At 43.1% G+C, this 19,073-nt stretch overlaps 1 protein-coding gene across 3 annotated transcripts; it reads right to left on the bottom strand.

Annotated features, from left to right (window-relative positions):
* Positions 1 to 1,299: 1,299 nt before the first annotated feature.
* U2AF1 (U2 small nuclear RNA auxiliary factor 1) lies at positions 1,300 to 14,269 on the bottom strand. 3 transcript variants are annotated; one of them, XM_063100154.1, is made up of 8 exons: positions 14,160 to 14,269; positions 10,985 to 11,072; positions 8,092 to 8,158; positions 3,776 to 3,825; positions 3,516 to 3,614; positions 2,822 to 2,955; positions 2,625 to 2,717; positions 1,300 to 1,587 (listed from the first exon to the last, which is right to left on the bottom strand). In XM_063100154.1, exons 1-8 carry the CDS (start codon positions 14,201 to 14,203, stop codon positions 1,437 to 1,439), a joined length of 726 nt encoding a protein of 241 aa, XP_062956224.1. In that variant the 5' UTR covers positions 14,204 to 14,269; the 3' UTR covers positions 1,300 to 1,436. The 3 variants fall into 3 exon arrangements, with proteins under 3 accessions (XP_062956224.1, XP_062956217.1, XP_062956232.1); XM_063100147.1 differs by lacking the exon at positions 8,092 to 8,158 and adding an exon at positions 7,186 to 7,252; XM_063100162.1 differs by lacking the exons at positions 10,985 to 11,072; positions 14,160 to 14,269 and adding an exon at positions 7,186 to 7,252 and having other exon boundaries at positions 8,092 to 8,153.
* Positions 14,270 to 19,073: the final 4,804 nt, after the last annotated feature.

Genomic DNA, 19,073 nt, shown 5'->3' with positions numbered 1-19,073 from the left:
ATTCTAATCAAAGTTAAGAAATACAAAGCACAATTTTGGCCAACTTCCCATGGAAATGACTCAATAATTCCCACAACCATAACCAAACTTAAGGTAGAAATAATGAAATGTTTGTACTGACTCTTTTTGGGGTATGGAGAGTACGAAGATTTGAACTACCTATTATCACGAAGAACTGCCACTAATTCATGCAAAATTATATGCCCATTATAGAAAATACAGAATAATTTCAGAGACCAAATCTGAACCAGACCAATGTTCAATTAACAGAATCACATTGCAGAATTTCATCACATAAAAACTGACTTTCATGAAGTGCAATGATCAAATATTCGTTAAGTGTGTAGTTACGGCAAAGATCTTCTCCTACACCAAGAGCGGGAGCTTTTACTCACTGAGCTCCCACTCCAAGCAATCAGGAGAAAGCACGTGCACACTAGAGAAGGACATCAGAAACCCAGGTACAGTTCTCGCCCAGAGTCTGAGATGTGTCAGGATAAAATACATGAGTACCTAGTACTGATTCTTGACAGTCACTTGGAACTGTTTTGGTATGCCTTACACCACAGTTGCAGGTACAGAACGCCTGCTCCAGCACCGAGATGCAGTGCAAGCACTGAACAAGTCCACAGCAGGCCACCATGGGTCACACTGCAGCACGCAGATCACCCTGAGCTACACACCGCAGCTTAGGGGAAGCAACACAGACAAAAAGATTTTGAGAAAGGCAGGTCTGCATGCATGTGTGTCTACTGACAGTGTTAGCAGTTGAGTAACATAGTGGTCAGTTTTGAGGAGACAGGAGAACGCGGGGCTGGCTCTTGTCCTGCACCAAGCATGCGCATGTTTTCCACACAACTCCCATTCCAGGAATGCATCGCAGTTCTGGGAGCAAAACTAGAAAACTCGTGGATAAGAAAAAGATGCACTGGTCAACTGAGTGCATCTTATCATAAGATTAGCTTCCTATGAACATCAGTATACAGTCTATGGAGAGGATGTGCATTAAAAGGAGTCATATCTAAGCATTTATTTATTCACCAGTAAGGACAGGGACCTCAATAGAAAATTTCTATGCCAGCCTCAAGGAGAAATTCTGAATTACCTGTTAATATGTAGAAAACAAACTAATAGATATGATTTTTTCCCATATGAATTTTCCCTCACCTGGTATGTGTTTCATTTTATACCTTAAGTTTAAAAATATGGCTTATTAATCTTTACCTCGAGGACTGACGACTAACAGGTTTATAAAGGAAATTTCAAATACTTTTCACAAGAAATAAGTTACACCAAGAATACTGTATCACTACAAATTTTATTCAGAAACCCATCTTTGTGTTTTTTTTTGTTTTTTAAAAAAATTCCCATTATGAACTGGTTTGGTCAATCAACTACAACACTTTCTAGCAGACATACGGTAAAAATAGCATGGCTCAGAATCGCCCAGATCTTTCACGATCTCTCGACCTCCTCCTGTCACGCTCCCGTCCCCCACCGCCACCACCGCCTCCGCCGCCGCCACCACCACGACCGCGGTCTCTAGACCGAGAGCGCCGCTCCCGGGACCGGGACCTTGATCTATGCCTGCAACCAAGGAAAAGAAACAGAACTGTTGCATCAAAATCAAAACATGCCACAGAAAACCACAATTATTAACACTTTTAAATACTGCATTTCACAGAATTGATGGCATAAAGAAAAGCAACGCTGCCAATTAAATGGCAAGCTGTGACTCTGAGATGCACCTTGATTTCAGCTGTTCAAGTTTCAGGGGGAAAAGGTGCAACTTAGAACTGAAGAGTTTATCTCCCATCTTCTTCTACAACCAACTCAATGATCATGGGACTCATAATAAAAAAAATGAACTTGACATGAACAACCCCCAACGCTCACCTGCCTCTCCAACCAGGGCCTCTCATCAGGCACTGTTTCTGGGGTGGGGAGGGCAGGGATATTTCTCTCCTCCTCCTCCGTCTATGCTTCTTTTTTTGTTGACAATAAAACACCAATAATGTCTTTCCTAGTCCTGTACATGTTTAACAGGAGAGGGATGAGAACCCCTCTAGAATCAGAACTCAGCCTAACTAGGAAACATGCCTCATTATAATTTCTGACATCTTGATTTTTTCTGCTCTGTGACATGACTGTCAGGCAATCAAATGCAGGACCAGACAGATATGATCACTGTGCCCAATTCTGCCAGTGGTCTGAAGAGAGGGTGCCACTGATCTCCCCTACATAAAATGAAACAAACACCCCCAAACCAACAGACAAAACCAAAGAAACCCCACTGAGCATATGCAGTATCTGAAGGACATTTCTATACATCTAACTTGAAGAAACCAGGGCATTCCCGATCACTCCAGGAAGCCGGCTGCAGCGGCCGCGCTTAACTGCTCCCTTGCTTAGCTACTAAGGACTGACCTCTGCTTGAGAAGCAGGATGATGAAGTTAGCAGTGTGCAGGTAAATATTCTTCTCCAAAGAACATATTTTACATTTTAAAATATGTACTACATTCTAAGCAGTGTCTTTTACAGAACACAAGTGACACCCAGGCCAGGCTTTTGTCCTTTGGGGGCCAGGGCATCAAGCTGCACTACAGGCACACGGAGTACTCACTTCTTCCGACGGCGCCCGTACAGCTCCCGCCGCAGCTCTCTGGAAATGGGCTTCAAATGCATGAAGTTACAGAAGCCTCCTCGGGTGCACTCTCTGTGGGCAGAAGCAGGCGCTTAGTAAGTACCCAGAGCACGCACCACGCTGTACTGTGCTCGGTCCCGTGTAGGCGGCTGCACACAGGTCTGCCCCACACTCACCCCATCTCATACTGGCGGCAGCAGGCTTCTCTGAAGTCAGTCACGGGCGAGAGCTCAGCGTGGATCGGCTGTCCGTTAAACCAGCGGTTATTCAAGTCGATCACCGCCTTTTCCGCATCTTCCTCTCGGCGAAACTGAAAAGACAAAACACAAATGCTTGCCACCCACACTTCACTAATACATTTGTAATTATTGACCCAAATATACATCATGTACTCACTTCAGTAAAATAATCAAGGTGGAAGGCTGCTGTAGTCAATTTAAAAGCCAGGCAATTATTTTCTATCAGATTAACTTAGGAATAGTCCAAGATCATGCCAAATGTTGTCTTTTTCAAATTCAGTTGGTTAAAAGAGCAAATGTAATGACTGTGTAGGCAACGAAAATTTTCCTTTTTTTAAAAAAGGAAAAAGAAACCAAACAAACTTCTCCCTAGTCTAAACAGCCTCTAACCAACAGCTCTTAAGTGTTCTTCACTAAAATAACGATGTCCATAATATACTGCTGTCTAGGGACACAGACTGGCCACCCACACAAGACTGAGCAGGTAAAGCGTCGAGTCAACGCGTCTCAATTCTGAAGACATCACTGAACGCTCAGGGCCGCTAGACTAACAGCCCAAGAGCTGCTACTCCTCACCCCTCAGCCTCAGGCAGCAAGCACACAAAGCCCCCACCTGCCGCTTCACTCCTACCTTGACATACACGTTCCCCACCAGGTGATCTCCCAGGTTGTCACAGACGTTCATCTCCTCAACCTCCCCATACTTCTCTTCCATTTCCGTAAAAACTTCCTGAAGGGAGAACACAGTGGCTTAAGGACTGTTACACATTAAAGATAAAAGTGTAATTAAACATAAGTCATGTATAAGCATGTATATTAGTGAAGTTTTAATTCCTTCCAAACAGATACAGAAGATAAAACAGGTCTATCAATTAGAGTCAATGATCTTACCTCAAAAAATTCATCATAGTGTTCCTGCATTTCAACATCGCTCACAGCACCTGGAAACAAGAGAAATCTTGCTGGTTAGAGCACAGTAACTGAGAGAGAACTTTTGTGTTTAAAACTCAAACTGCTACAGTAACTCACACGAGATTATCTAGAGAAAGACACGACAGAGCCGCCCTCTACAGGGCACTGAGGAGGCTGCATCATGCAGCTGCTCATCAATGGTCTCAAGTGTGGTGAGGTTTTTTAACTACCCCTATGACAGTGTCAATTCTGGCTACTGAAATATTAAATAACAGTCAGTTTTAATCAGCATCAACAGGGCCACATTTTCAGAAAGTGTGAGGAAAAAGATGACTCACAATTTTAAAAATGTTTAATTCTCTTCCTTTTAAGATTTACAATAGAGGCCAAGTAAGCACACTGATTTTTACCCCTTTTATTTGGTTAAAATGAAAGCAGAAATCAGGGTAAGTGATTGAGAGCTTATGTTGCTAACTAGTTTCTTTTGCAGACTGCTGGCCACAGAGTGCTATGAAATTCTCTCTGATGCGATTAAAACCCAAACGATCACAGAGACTCGGCAGGATAATTACCAGGTACAATTACAGTGTTTTGGATGCCCCCCCCCCCCCAAAAGGGAAAGTGACAGTGTTTGGCTGAAGAAAGCACTCTTATTTTATATACCAAAGCTGCTTTCATCAAGTTCATTCTGCTTCATAACCTGCATGCACTAAGTGAAATCATATCTATTCCTGGGTAAACTTTGCAAATTTACATTCTATCCCCGTTATCACTCTACCAAATTCTACTGTTCAAATCCTAGAGTTCTCTCAACCTAAATTGAGAAATCACAAAGCTGGTGTATAAAACTCATGTTCCAAACAGCTAGATCAGGAAGACTGCAAAGGCCCGACTGGCCTCAAGGCTGGGCTGGCTGAGTCTTCAGTGGTCACCTTCCTTGGGCCACATTCCTGGACGAGATGAGCTGCATCCTGCCAGGGCATCCAGACTGGGCTGCCTTTGAGCTACTCAAAACTCTTTTTGTCTTTCAAGATAAGAACTATCTTCTTACTTCTCATTCCGAGAATGATTTAAGCTCACTTTCTAACCTACCTGGGGCTCAGTTATTTCTGAATTTCCAGGAATCCAGTTTGTGTTAAAGCTCAAAACTTTTTCAATGTATCAGGGAATGACTGCTACCTCTGACAACCTGCCAGTGCTATCACAGGACGTACCAATTCAAAAGCTATCAGGAATGTACATCCTTCCCTGAGTAGAAACCAGGTTATAAACTACAGAAAGCTAGCCAAGAGAAGCCCATTCCAAAGGGCCGATTTTACCATTTAAAATTCCTGTTCTACATTAGAAAGAACACTAGAAGGAAAAATAACGCACACTGCTCAGTCTTAGAAGATTTGAAAAAAGTTTCTGTGGTGGTGATTTTAAACTACTGACCACATTCATTCTGCTTACAATTTTTGAATTAATCAAAATGACTTGAAAGGCAGAGACCAGTGCACTAAAATACTGATCAACTAAAAAACTACTCAAACAACTCAATAATACAACTTGGAAAACAACCAGTTTTCTTAGAAAAATATCATTCTTAAACTGGGATTCATATTTAACTTTTACCCATGCACATGAAGCTTATTTTTTTTTACATATAAAGGGTATAATAAAAAGAACCAATAATTTTAGGTAATTGATTTTCTTCCTAAAATGCAGAATTAGAATGTCATTTAATTTATACAGTCTGGACCACAGAACTGGAGTATTTAGCAACAGCTAAACTTTTAGTCTGTAGCACACGCAATATGAGAATACTGTGAGCTGCAAGCAAAAACACAAAGAAAGCTAGTACAGCACTCCTTTGTAACAAAGCACACACGTCCCCAAGTGAATAATCAGGGCAAAGAGTTATTAATTACTGTTACTCAGTGATCTGCTTTTCATTCCTTTTCACCCAGGGCAGAATTATTAACAAAAAGTTGTTTAATAAATCCATATATAAACATTTCCCTCCACCTACTCATCTTATTTCTTTTCTTTTCTTTTCTTGTTTAAATAAATAAAACAAAACAAAAAAACAAAAAACAAAAAAACAGGCATTTTAACCAAGGGTTACCAAGTAAATCCTGCTACTACCAGATTCAGAGAAAGAAATCTCTCCTATCAGGTCAATATTGGCAATGAAAAACATTTAGTGTCTGAGCAGAAAAAATATACAAGAAAATCCCACCCCACACAGAATGTGCACCCTTGTGTGCATGAGCGCATAACCACAAGGCCTCCCCATGTGGGGCCAGCTCAAGTGGGTGGTGGCCCCTGGTGCCATGTACTCAGTGTAGGTCACCCTATTAACTGAGGGGCTCTGGTGCATGGGTGTGCTGATTTAGGCTTGTGGCTGTACCTCTATTAATTTTTACTGCTTTAAAACAAATTGGTGAATGAGAAGTATCTACCCTTTGGTTCCGACTCCTTGATTTTAACAAGAATACAGATGTTCACAGATATTCATTTATCCACAAGTGACTAAATTTCAATTCTATAGCTGAATAGTTATAAAAATTAAATTTTAGTTTTCTGAACTTTCCAATGATACTTATCTATATCCTTTTTAAAAACTACCACTCAATAAATATTCAAAACTAAATGTATTAATATATACCAGTACAGGAAGAAATCGGTAATGTCTACTGAATACCCAGCGTAGGTCTATTTCCCCACCAAGTACCCTTTATTTTCCAAATGTAGCAAACTAACTCCTGCAGTTGGAGATTATATCTACGTAAAGAATGTTGATAAAAACTGGGTATCTTTTCTGTCAAGGACCTATCTGAATTGAGCACACCAACATGGGCATGGTGAGCTGGCACAGGGCTGGTGGCGAGGAAAACTTGGGTCAGTGGAAGTTGCAGACCCTCATTTAGGAAACATTCCCAAAACAATGCTCTCGCAATTAAAGCATGACCTCCAAAATGGAGTTTAAAGAAAAAAGGCTAACAAGAAATAAAACCTGAAAAATAATTTCAAAACAATTTGTTTTTTAAAGTTCCTGGAAGTGAGGGAAATGTTCAGATACTGTTGCTCTGAGCAGGGAAGAACGTAACTTGACATTTAATTCTAGTACCTTCCCCCAGGATGACGGTTAAAGTAAAGGAAGAAAGAGCAGCAGCTGCCCCAACTATTTTAAAGGGCACCCTTTCCAGTCATTTCTTCCTTTTTAAATAAGTGGGCAGGAGTTCAAATCTCCAACAGAGGCTTCCATGGGGTCAGTGGGACAAAAGCTCCTTGCCACCTCTAGCAAAATGCGGTCCTTGACACTACCACGGCAGACCAGATGGAGTGGACACTGAGCTCTGACACGCAAGCCCAGGGAACCAGGGAAGGAACTTGTATGAACTTACAGCGCAAACCGTCAGCAGACTGGGAAGAGTTTTGAGGGTTACGGTAAATGTTCAAGAGGGCAATGGTCTGAAATACAAAACGCAACAACTTTATATTATGGAAAAATAAATGTAAACACTTAACCGGCTGCCTTTGGTGATTGCTTCAGGCGAGATTCAGTGCTGGAAAAAAAGTAAGTTATTTTTTTCAGAAGCAAGACGTTTTCTCTTAGTTGGTGGCTGCCTTGAAATGCCCTAGCACTGCAATGTAGGAGATCTCATGATCTGCTCATATCATATTTCTGTTTACAGAATGTAAAAACTCTCCACTCCAAAGGTGCAATCCAGGTAAGAGTGCAAATACCTTGCCATGCTACTACCAAAATGTTCTCAGATTGTTACAACAAACTTTTAGTGAACTGGGAAAGAAAAGGGCCTTATATAAAATTACTGTATTAGAGAAATACGATAATTACATATCATGAAATCTCCACTTCCTAGAGGAAAAATTATAATGGTGAAATAAAAACCCACACTTATTGGGCAACTTACCTTATTGATTCCTCAATATTCCTAAGATTTTTAATTTTATAGAAAGAACTTCATAAAGGCCAGGGGTTCAGTCACTGTAAAGACCAATGATCGGCTAGTAATGCTTAAAACCCATTTCACATGGACGGACCTGCTCTCACGACCAATGTCAATCAATAAAAGAGGCCCGGCCAGTGACCTTCTCCAGGAGAGAAGAGCCCCCTGAACGTGGCCAAGTATCAAGTTCTTGCTGTGTACGCCAAGGAGTTCCAGCACCTTGTCCTGTTTGCAACAGCTCTATGTCAGCAGCTCAGAAGCCAACATGATTTGTCTCAATTAAGAGTGGGCTCTTTAACACCATTGTTTTAAAAAAATTTCTCCAACTGTGGGACTTACAGTGTGAGCCGTCAGCCGTCTGTGCACTGTTTTGGGGATTACGATAGATGTTTTGAATCAAGATGGTCTGCGGGGAAAAAAAAATAAAAAGGGGAATTCTACTGGCTGCTGTGCATATATTAGACAATTGCAAAGAGACAATTTGTTTGCAAATGGCTAAACGTTTGTTTGCTTTCCCGCAAGTCAGACACTCATCTTCTGAAGAATATACCAAAACCATCATATTATGAAAACAGAGTTTGAGCAGTGACTTGGGTCAAGTCAGCCAGCAACCAAGAAGAAATTGTAATTGTTGTTTTGAGTAGTCCCACATTATTAATAAAGTGTTTTAATACCAGATGAGTAACAGAACATGAACACTTTCTTGTACTTCAAGCTAGCAGATACTAAGAGGTCAAAAAATTCATTTTATAACCATATTCCCCACACAAGATTATTTTTCTAAACTGAATGCATAACTCAATTGTATGCAGTACTCAAGTTCTCTGGTCTCTCAGCAAAACAGGCACACCAAGCAGGTTTCTAAACTGTCATGGATACCTGACTTATTTACACTTTCTTGGTGGGATCTCTGTTTACATAATACAATAGCTTAAAACATTTGCTCTTTTCGGATCCTTCTTTTAAGGAAAAAAAAATCCTTTTAGCCCTTGTGCTTTAAACTGGATCAGGCAGACTTGAAACCTTACACTGTACCGTTCTTCTTAAAATCAAGTTGTCTGAAAAAACAAACCATGTTTAAGTTAGTAGGCTAATATATTACATGAATTTTAACGTCCATAGCACTGTAAGAAGCTTACAAAAAACCCACTCTGAATTACGTTAGAGATTTACAAGGTGAATCAATAAACTGTGTGATTTAGAAAAATAAACGTTCAGCCTTAACAATATGTATCAAGCAGTTTCGTAAGTGGTTTTGCAAAACCAGCCGTTTCCATTTCTGGCTATGTTTACAGGGGAGTGGTTGTATGAGGAGAGCTCCCAGGCACAGGCTGGTGCTGGGAACCCACCTGGGAGGAACACCCAACAGTTGGACTGCACACACGTAGCTGCCTGGATTAAAGGAAGCAGCTCTGCTCGGGGCCTAGCTCTTCCTCCAGCCATTGAGGACTGCCTGAGTCAATTTATTTCAGGCCTCAGAGGTCTCCCAAAGCTAACTTAACTCAGCTTTCAACTGGCATCCCTGGAGCATGACAGCTCTGAGGAAAAGCTAAACTGAGCCCAATTATTCAACAGCAAAATCCACTGTAGGTCTCATTCAGGCAGTGGCTGTTTAATAAAGGAAAACTTCACTGAAAGGGACAACACAGTGATATTAAAATCAGGGGCGGCTAGGTTTACTTAAAACCAATCAACCAACCCAGAAAATCAAAACGAGATGCTTAAGTTAAATATTACTGACCCCATCAAATAAAATCACCATCGTGTTTTGATCCACAGCACTCAAATTAACTTTAACTGAGGTAATCCATGATTCAGAAAGAAAATAAAGCAAGTACTTCTGGCTAGCTTAAAGAAAACTTTTATAATAGACACTTAAGATGTTTGTTTATCGTACAATCTATGGCCACTCATTTAGTTGGGGAGATTTATTTTGGGAGATTTAGTTCATAAATCAAAGAATTTTTTTAAAAAAACTATGACAATAAACAGAAAATTTAATGGACCTTCTCCGATATTCTGAAATTCACAAAAAGAAAGACATATTCAGAGCTATTAAAAGATAGATTCTTGTTACACTAACCACTTGGTAATGGGGAATAATGGAGGGGAAAGCCATCGTCCTCTCTCCTTCTAAAAACACATAATGTTGTGGAGTCTGCTATGGGCTTAAATTAGAACATACCAATGCCTCTTTCTTCCACCTCACTTATACCAGCTGGCTGATTTTCTTAGCGTCTTACAGAAAGCATGTACAGAAGGGTGTGAGCTCAAAGGCAGAGTGCAGCAGCTCCCAGAGACTACACACAGTAGTTACCCACTGGTTCAGAGGTTGCACATTCAAACTTTAAGGGCACCTCTGAAGGAATTCAAAAGCCCTCAGTCTAGAAAGACTCAAATATAAATTTTCAAATTTAAAAAGTTCTCATAAATTTGGAAGTTTTCTGTTCCTATTACTTCCTTTAATCCATTAGTTATCCCTTGCAGGGTGCAAACTGCTGCCTTTTCTTCAATTAAAAAATAAAACTATCAAAAATCACAATGTTTGACTGAACCAAACTCAGAGCAGACCTAAGCCCAAGATACCAGGCATTTTTCAATTAACTGAATAGACTTGCTATGAACAATTTCTGTCTGTCTCCTACTGTTAAGTTTAATTTTTAACATTTCCATGACATGGTGCAATTTGCTGTTTCCTCAACTACGGGCATAAAACCGGGACACACTCAGGAGTACTAGAGAAACCCAAGCTGCACAGCATGATGGGTCTGGTGACAGTCACGCTAGCATTCCTTGTAAGGTGACTCCATCACCTCTACTGTCTGGAGAGAGCAAAGAGCAGAAAGCCCACTCTGCACTCACTGGTGCCTGGAAAAGAGGCTAAGCCAAGGCTGTGTGGCCGCCCCCTCTGGACCATGACTGTTAGAGGGGGTGGGGAGGATGGCAGGGCAGTGGACATCAGTCACAGCCAACATACAAACATTAAAAATTTATTTTCTAAAAGATTCTCTAATGACAAGAGCAGGGCACTCTCAGATCTTCCACTGCCTCATTCTCACTGAAGCAAAAAAATACACTCACTTATGAACACAAATGGAAAATAAAACAACTAGAGAAAAAAATGACTTCTTAATACGCGCAAATTATTAATGGCCTCTGAAAAGTACACTAAGTTTTGATAATTTACATGAAAACAGAAAAGAAAAAAAAAGGAAAGAAAAAACAAACAAACCTGGCTAAAGGTCGGTTTATTGTGCAACCGAGAGCATCTGTCTCCATGACGACATGCTCCAATTTTGAAATAAAATGAACAGTTGACTCTGTAAAGGAAAATAAGAGCTGATTATTTTGCTGGAAAGATATCAAACAGAAGGAAATGTTATTAACATAATACATACTATCAAACTACTTCTCTCTTTCTTCACAAAAACATAGGCATATGGTTTCTTATCGATGGTAGGCACCTTCCTCTTTCTTGCAGATTTTAGGGCGACTTAACTTTAACTCCCTTCTACAAACATGATACTCTTTCAGGGAAGACCACTCTGATTCTATCCAATTCCTCATTCAAATCCCTTCCACTTTTAATTTATGCTTTCTCTGCTCTGTTTTGCTTTCTCCTAAATGGAGCATTAGATTAGTCTAAAACGAAATGAACTTAAACCATATTCGTTCCCTAGTTTTCCACAGTGAAATTCTCTCTCGAGGACACCAACACAGTGCAGGAAGGGCTGAGACCCTGAATCTGCTACTAGCTATCTGGGACCGGGGAAGCCACCCCATCTCTCTTGGTATCAGATGCCAACTGTGAAATGAGGAAAATGCTAACCTGGCATTGTCCCAAGAATCAGATATAATGTATGTGTTTCACACACAGTGCTCATTAAGTGCTTTCACTATCTAAGGAAAACAGAAAACAAAATTCAGATTCTCTTAGAAACCCATGACACCAGACCAACAGGAAATTTCTAAAAACAAGTCTAAAGCAAATAATTTTCCTGGTTTCAATACACTGAAAATGGGCTGTTAGGGGCCCAACATGTCTTAAGAACTACCTAAGGTCATATTCTGTCTCTATTACAAAGCCCTCCCTTAATACTGTTCAAACACTTTGACGATCCAGATCAAATAAAAACTAGCAATCATGCCTGCGTGACAGCAATACAAGGTGGGTTAGCAGATCTGTGATGAGTTATGAAATCTTACTAGATGGACCCCATTCAAATTCCAACTTGCAGAGGTGGAAGAGCTACCCCGTACATTTGATTTTTTAGCAAGAGCCATATGTTTAGACAGTGAATCCAGAGTTCGGATTGAAGGGCCTCAACCTCAGTGAAATCTGGTGGACCATGAAGACCGACCAGCCATGATTTATTATCAGGTAGCAGTAATGATGGGAAGCCCAAATCTGTTAGAAGAGAAAATGTTCACTACACATATATTGGCAAATTTATCTTATAGGTCTTATTATAGATTATCTAACTTGATTAAACAATGACATAACTTTAGGAAGTCACTTGCAAATGAACAAAAAGCTTATTTAAAAAATATCTCAAAGTGGGCAAAATCCCTGTCTGAACAATTAATACCCAACACAATCTTTGTTCTTGTACTTCCAGCAATGGGTTTCATTTCATAATGCCCAGTTAATCATTTAGAGTTTTGTAAATTAGTTGAACTTTTCCAACAAACTTCAGTGATCTGCTTGTTAAACTACTAGAATAAAATAAAAAGACAAAAGAGGTAAGGTATGATTTACGATCACAGATAAACTATTATAGAGTCTAATCTACGCTTGGATCTAGAAAATGTCCATAACTTCAAGTGAATAATGAACTGAATATTAGACCTACATTTTATTTCTAGTTTAAATACAAAAAAAAGTTAATAAGAGCCCTCATCTTCATCTTGCTTCCTGAAAGCTAAAATCCCATGTATTCCTGAAGTAAGAACACAAGCAACCTAGATTAAATAATCAGCTTTTCTGAATTAAAACCATAACTTTCACAGTACAGCCCTAATAGGTTGAAATATGGTTAAAGGAGAAACTTAAAAAGTATTAGAATAAACCTCTAAAGTAAAAGTTAAGGAGAGTAACAGTTAAAAAGCCACCCAATATAGCCATTTACAATACATAAGTCATGGCACACACAAACATAATTGACAGAGCTAAATTAATGACGCCCCCTGATTCTGTATGTGTAAGTTCTTCAGCCCAAACTCCAAGGAGCCTCTTTTTCCAGTACAGCTGGCCTATCCATTCACAAAGATCATATTTAAAGACCAGTCTCCCAATCCACTTACTTCTGTGATCTCACAGCCTTTAACGAACATTTTTATCCATCTTTGAATTCCCAGAGATTGGCCTATAGCTGACAACCAATAAATGTTTCTGGAGTGACTATGACTGATGATTTTGGCATGAGATTTTCCTAGAAAAAAATACAGTCCCCTCTCCCAAATAACACAAAAGAGTCTATCACGTGTAAAAAACACATTTTACATGACATACCCCATCCTGAAAAACAGAAACATTTTAAACAGTGTTTGAAAAAGCGGCATTAGAAACCTTATCTATGACAAATTTAGGAGTTTACCATTAAAAACATATCTTCATGTAAGCTTCGTAGAGCACTGAAGAATGCCAAGATGGTATTCAAAGAGTAGATTAAACCAGACTTTAGGTTTTCAAAGTAAGAATTAGCCTTGAAAACGTCTAAAAATGTTCTCTTTAGTCAGACAAAGCACTGGGAGAATCAATACATGCCAAGGTGGCAGTGAAACAAAAATGAAATTAAATTTTTAACTTTTAACCTAACAGTTGACTAGGGAAGACATCCAACCTTAAACAAACAAAACAAACAAAAACACCTTTTTGCTTATTTCAGAAGAGCATCTTCAAGTACTTTTAAAGCAGATTATGTCTTTTATGATCAGACAGCTAATCCAGCAGTTTCCAAGATACTTTTTCACGTCAATTGTCCTGATGGCCGCCCCGATCACCGCTTAAACAGGCGGGAGGCTTAAGTGGATAAACGCCAACAGTTAGGACCCTACGTTATCCAGCAATCTAGTACTGGCGAGGGCGCTGCCAGAGCCCGCCCGGCCAGATCCAAAGCCGAAAGTCGGAGGAAACGTGTTAAGGCGAGGCGGCTCAGGCCCTTCGGACCACTTCAGCACCGCTCGAGGCGGCGTCCCAGCAGCCGCCGGCCGCCAAGGGCCCAGGCGGGAGATGGCCCGCCCGGCCGCCCCATTCGCCCGCCACGCGGCCCGCCAGGTGGCGGGGCGCGGCCCCCGAGGGCGCAGAGGCCGGAAGGGCCAGAAGGGTCGCTGCCCCGGCCGCTCCGGTCGCCCCGAGACCTGGCCGTCGCCCCAGCCCAGAGCCCCGGCGGGCGGCCTTCACTCACTTGTCTTTCTCAGTGCCGAAGATGGAGGCCAAGTACTCCGCCATTTCCCACCCGCCGCCGCGGCCGACAGGGTTGCCGACGCCGCCGACCCGCCGACGCCCGCGGGAGACGTCACCCGGACGCGACGACGCTTCTCCGCCCCCGACGTGGCGGCGCTGTCCAATCGGGAGAGGCGCTGTTTGCGCGCGGGAGGGGACGTGGCACGCGTGGGCGGGACGTAGTGCGCGCGGAGGCCCCGCCCGCTGGCCCCGGGAGCCCGCGCGCCCCCTGTCGGTTCCTTTCCGCCCTCCCGCCCGCGCTCTCCACCCGGTACCTGGGCCGGGGCCTGGTCGTGTTCTGTGCGCCACGCCGTGGATTGAGAGCCCCACGGCGAAGGGGATGGACCACCCTGCCGCCTCGGGCTGTGCCCGTCCCCGGCGCGGGAGCTGTGCAAAGTGCGGGAGTCTCCTCACCTGCACTCTCGCCATGTGGGACCCTCATCCCGCTTTCTCCCTTCACGCTCTTGCCATGTTGGACGCCCAGCCCCGCGCTCTCTCACCTCATTCTCTTCATGTGGAACCCCTCTCTCCTCCCTACCTCCTCCGCACACTGTCCCGGGGACCTCCTACCTGGCTTTCTCTCTTCACACACTCGCCACGTGGAACCCCGACCCCACCTGGCTCCCTCTTTCCACACTTTTGCCGGGTGGTACCCTGCTGTGGATCGAATGTTTGTCCCTTCTGAAGGTCACGTTGAAACCTACTACCCAATCTAACAGTGTTAAGTGGTGGGGCCTTTAGGAGTGATTGAGTCAAGAGGGCTTTGCCCTTATGAATAGATTAATCCATTCTTGAATCAATGGGTCAATGGATTAATGGGTTGTCTCGGGAGTAGATTAGATATCACTAGAGTGGGTCTGTTATGAAAACCAGGTTGGCTGTTTCCTGAGTTCTCTATCATGTCATGATGCAGCCCAAGGTCCTCACCAGAAGCTGAGTAGATGCCTACACCATGCCCTTAGACTTCCCAGCCTCCAGAACCGTGAGAAACCATTTTCTTTGTAAATTATCCAGTCTCAGGTGTTCAGTTATAGCAACAGAAAACGACTAAGACCCCATCCCACTCCTCCTCCCTGCACTCTTGCTGTGACCTGTCCAAGGCCACCCAGAGGTGTAGTTGGAAACCCAGTCACCTTCCTTCTGGGATACCCTCTCAGTCCCCTCAGGTCACAAAGTTGGATCCATCCAGTTGGAAGGATTCTAATCCTCCCTGCTGAAGTCCCTCCTATATTATAATTCCATGATGTAGACATTCTCATCTGGTTCCTACATTCATCAACTTACCTTCAAGTTACCTAAGTGCGAATCCAACTGTCCACTGTGGTTGGGCAGCAAGACAGAGGGACAGGCCTATTTCTCTAATCTTCTCCACAACGTGAGCCCCTGGCTATGGGTCAGGACCATGGAGTCATGGCTGGGTGGGGGCTGCATGCTAAGCCCCAGCATATAGATGACTTTGCCTGTTTGAATAGCAACTTTATTGGCAACAGAGCATCCCCCCACCTGGGGAAGCCCTGGGTCAGCAAACCGGAAACCTCTCTTAGGAAGAGCAGGAACTCAGAGTTGAGTCCAGAGAAGTGACAAGACAGATGCTAGTCCAGCAGGTGGTATCATCTCCAGAGGGTGCAGCAGCAGGACTGGTCCAGGAGGGAAAACTGCTGGGGAGTTGGAAGCAGGCAGTAGGGTCTCAGAAGTGGTGGGAGAAGGCAGGGGTAATGGGAACTGAACTGAAATACAAGGCTCTGTCCCAAGGAATGAGTCTGGTTGCTAGAACCAAGGTAGGTGGTCAGATCAAGGCCACCAGCACCATCCACCCATCTGTTCATCCTTTGTCCATCTATCTGTCCTTCTACCCACCTGTCCAATCCATTTATCACCCATTTGTCTGTCCATCCATCCATCCATCTGATATTTTTGGGGGTGTATCTGATATTTTAGATTCTGTGGTAGGTGCACAGACACAAACTAGGAAGACAGCTCTCCATGTAGAAGTCTGCCAGACACTTCAAGCTCAACAAGTCTCCAGCTAATTTCATTTTCTCCTCCTGGACCACCACAGTAGTATCTACCCATTTCCCTCTTTTCTAGGTGATAATGTGACCTTCTGTCAGAGGGCTCTGTGGCAGATATAGATTTGGTCCTGTCACTTCCTGCTGGGAACCCTCTGTGGCTCCCAAGCCCCTGAGCACACTGGGAAGCTTCCAGCTCCTGGTCTTGCTGAGCCTCTCACACCTGCACAGTCTGCGGCCTCCACTGCCCACACTGCTCTCCCACCTTTCCAACCATCCTCAGGGGTCTTCTCCCTCAGGCAGTCTTCCCTGGCAGGTGAGGAGCTCATTTTGGGTTCTCACAGCTTCCTGTCCTCACCTTTAAGGGTTGAGCAGACCTGGATTTGACATGCTGCTTTGCCCCTTCCAGCAGTGTGACCCTGGTTGTGAACTTCTCCTGACTCAGCGTTTCCATTTGTTAATGGGATCAGCCCACCTGCCTTGAAGAGTGGACAGAGCATGGCACTTAGCAGGTGCTCATGAAACAATAGCTGCTGTCATCGTTGGGCAGTGATGTAATTGTGTGTTGACATCTCTCCTGCCAGACTGTGGGCATTTTGAGGACCCTAGTTCTATCTTTTCTTTCTGTTTCCCTGGTAGAACACATCCACAGTGCCTTATCTGCAATCCAAAATGTAAAAAGCTCTGAAAATGCAATTTTTATTTCCTCTGTAAATTTGGTGCCAGAATTCAATTTGCTGCAAAAGCTGACCTGGCCCAAGGTGTTGGTAGCAGCCCTGTACTGCTGGTGGTACAGGTGCCTCTGCTGGTCCCAGACATTGTGTATGTTTTAGTTTTTTAAATTTTTTTTTTGTGACTTTAGGTTTAATTGTACTATGAATACATATAAAAGGGTTAAATGCACCCCATTGTTAACTGTGAACACACAGAAACAGTGTCCTTATCAATAGTGCAGAAAGCATCAGTGAAGTCAGGAAACCTCTAAGGCAAGCAGTTGAGGTTTCATAGTAAAGTTGATGAACAAGAATCACTAAAAAATGGGAAACACTGGTGTGGGGAAGGGGGACATCTTGACCAGGAATGGATTGAGTGGCTTTGGCAATAAAGAAGCCAACACATGCCGAGGAGTGATTTATCGGTCATGAAACAAGCTGGAATATAGCAGGAAGAACTGAACTTTAAAGGTGAGCATGAATATTCGAAAAGCATCATGGTGTAAAACAATCTGCATAGCTGCAGTGAAAACACTTCCTATTAGGAAGCCAGTGAAAATTACACTGATGGATTTGCTAAGACCATAGCAGATGAAAACCTTAGTCTGGACAAATTTAGGGAGCTGACAGCTCTGTTCCTGTGTTTCTAGAAAGGCAGGATGGTTGAGGAGAGCCACAACAGGTGTGCAGCCTGCTATGCAGGATAAAGCTGGCTGTGACAGGAAAAAGCCACAGGTGTGAATGGCATATGCCCTTTTGCTGGGTCCTGTTATGCAAATGAACACATACTGGGAACTGAGAAATGTTTTCTGGCTGGCGTAATAATCCCTTTGTATCAGTGCCATGAATTCACTGCAGATGAGCTGGCCTGGAAGAGAAGGAACATTTTGTTACTCCTGCACAGCTGCTCCACACATTGCCTTCCTCAATGTCTTGAGCAGTGATGTTTCTGACATTTACTTTTCCCTGATTCATGAAGGGAGTTTTACATTCCTTAAAGAATGAATATAAATGCTTTTTGGGGGGTGGGGTGGGGTCCTGCCGTTAGCAGAGACTAGGGCTCCCTGAATAAATTCAATCCCAGGACTGCCATTTACACACGTTTACACGGTTGCAGATGCTTGGACAGTACTCTTAGCTCCACTGACACATGTTGGGCATGGATTTGACTGACTTAACCTGGAGATGAAACCTGTCATCATAGCAGAAGGTAATAGCAAACCTCAATATTTACTCCCAAAGTTATCAACCATTCTTAAGTAAGTCGGGGAAAAGTGGCGTGGAAGAAAGGCTGAATGTTGAAATGAAGCACCTCCCATGCCTTTCTTTGTGATGGAGAAATTGCTGGAATGAGTTAAATGCCAATGGGAACAAAGAGGAATGGAGGTGATGAAGACACTGTGCACGCTGGGGACCCCCGTACACCATGAGATAATTGTGCCTAATTGGTGGCTTCAACACTTATCATCGAGGGGTGTCACTGAGAAGAGGCTTAGTCATAGCACTGGTGACTCGGGAAGGTGTGCTGAGAAGCGCGGTCTACATGGTGCTGCCTCCGGATGTGGGACTCCTCCCTGGCTCATCCTTCAGCGCCCGCCTCCAGCCCTGCCTCAGTGATGTTTGCAATGTCTGAGAGCTTGTGTTTTGTAAAACACAAGAACAGCAATTTGATAGGTGATGTAGAAAAGTAGGTCAAGAGTGATGCGTAAAACAGGTTGCATGTTCCAGTGAAGAATGTATTCGTGTCCTGGAGGAACACCTGTGCTCAGGATTGACAGTCAGTTGCGAGCTTTGATACCACTGTGGCCCCTTTCCCAAGACCTCCGAGCAGCCAGGTGGGAGACATGGTTCACTGCACATGGACATATGGGCACCTAGCTTCACTTGAACCTGTATGTTTGGAGCTCTGCTGAACATTTTCCTTGGGAATAAGGAGTACTAGAACATTCATAGTATGTGGTTATCTCACTATTTCACACACCACTTTATTACTATATAATCAGCTGGAAGTGAGCTGTAATACTATTTATGGGGTATTCGTCCCACTTGGTGTGATGAATTTGGCAGCAGAAACGTTCATGTATTTGATTTTAGGGTCCTGCCCCAGACCCCTGATGGGGGTCATGCATTATATACCATTTGCTTTTACGTGTT

This window comes from Cynocephalus volans, chromosome 1 (genome assembly GCF_027409185.1).
Source record: "Cynocephalus volans isolate mCynVol1 chromosome 1, mCynVol1.pri, whole genome shotgun sequence".
Classification (NCBI taxonomy): Eukaryota; Metazoa; Chordata; class Mammalia; order Dermoptera; family Cynocephalidae; genus Cynocephalus; species Cynocephalus volans.
Note: the sequence above shows the minus strand (reverse complement) of the source record. Positions and strands in the feature narration are given on the sequence as shown.

Bases quoted from the DNA above. Each gene is read 5' to 3' on its own strand.
- U2AF1 (XM_063100154.1), bottom strand. From the start codon at position 14,203: ATGGCGGAGTACTTGGCCTCCATCTTCGGCACTGAGAAAGACAA. The intron at 3,826-8,091 runs GTAAGTCCCACA...TCTTGTTTCCAG, and splicing joins GACGGCTGACGGCTCACACT to GTGCTGTGAGCGATGTTGAA. The intron at 2,956-3,515 runs GTAGGAGTGAAG...TTGTCTTTTCAG, and splicing joins TGGGGAACGTGTATGTCAAG to TTTCGCCGAGAGGAAGATGC.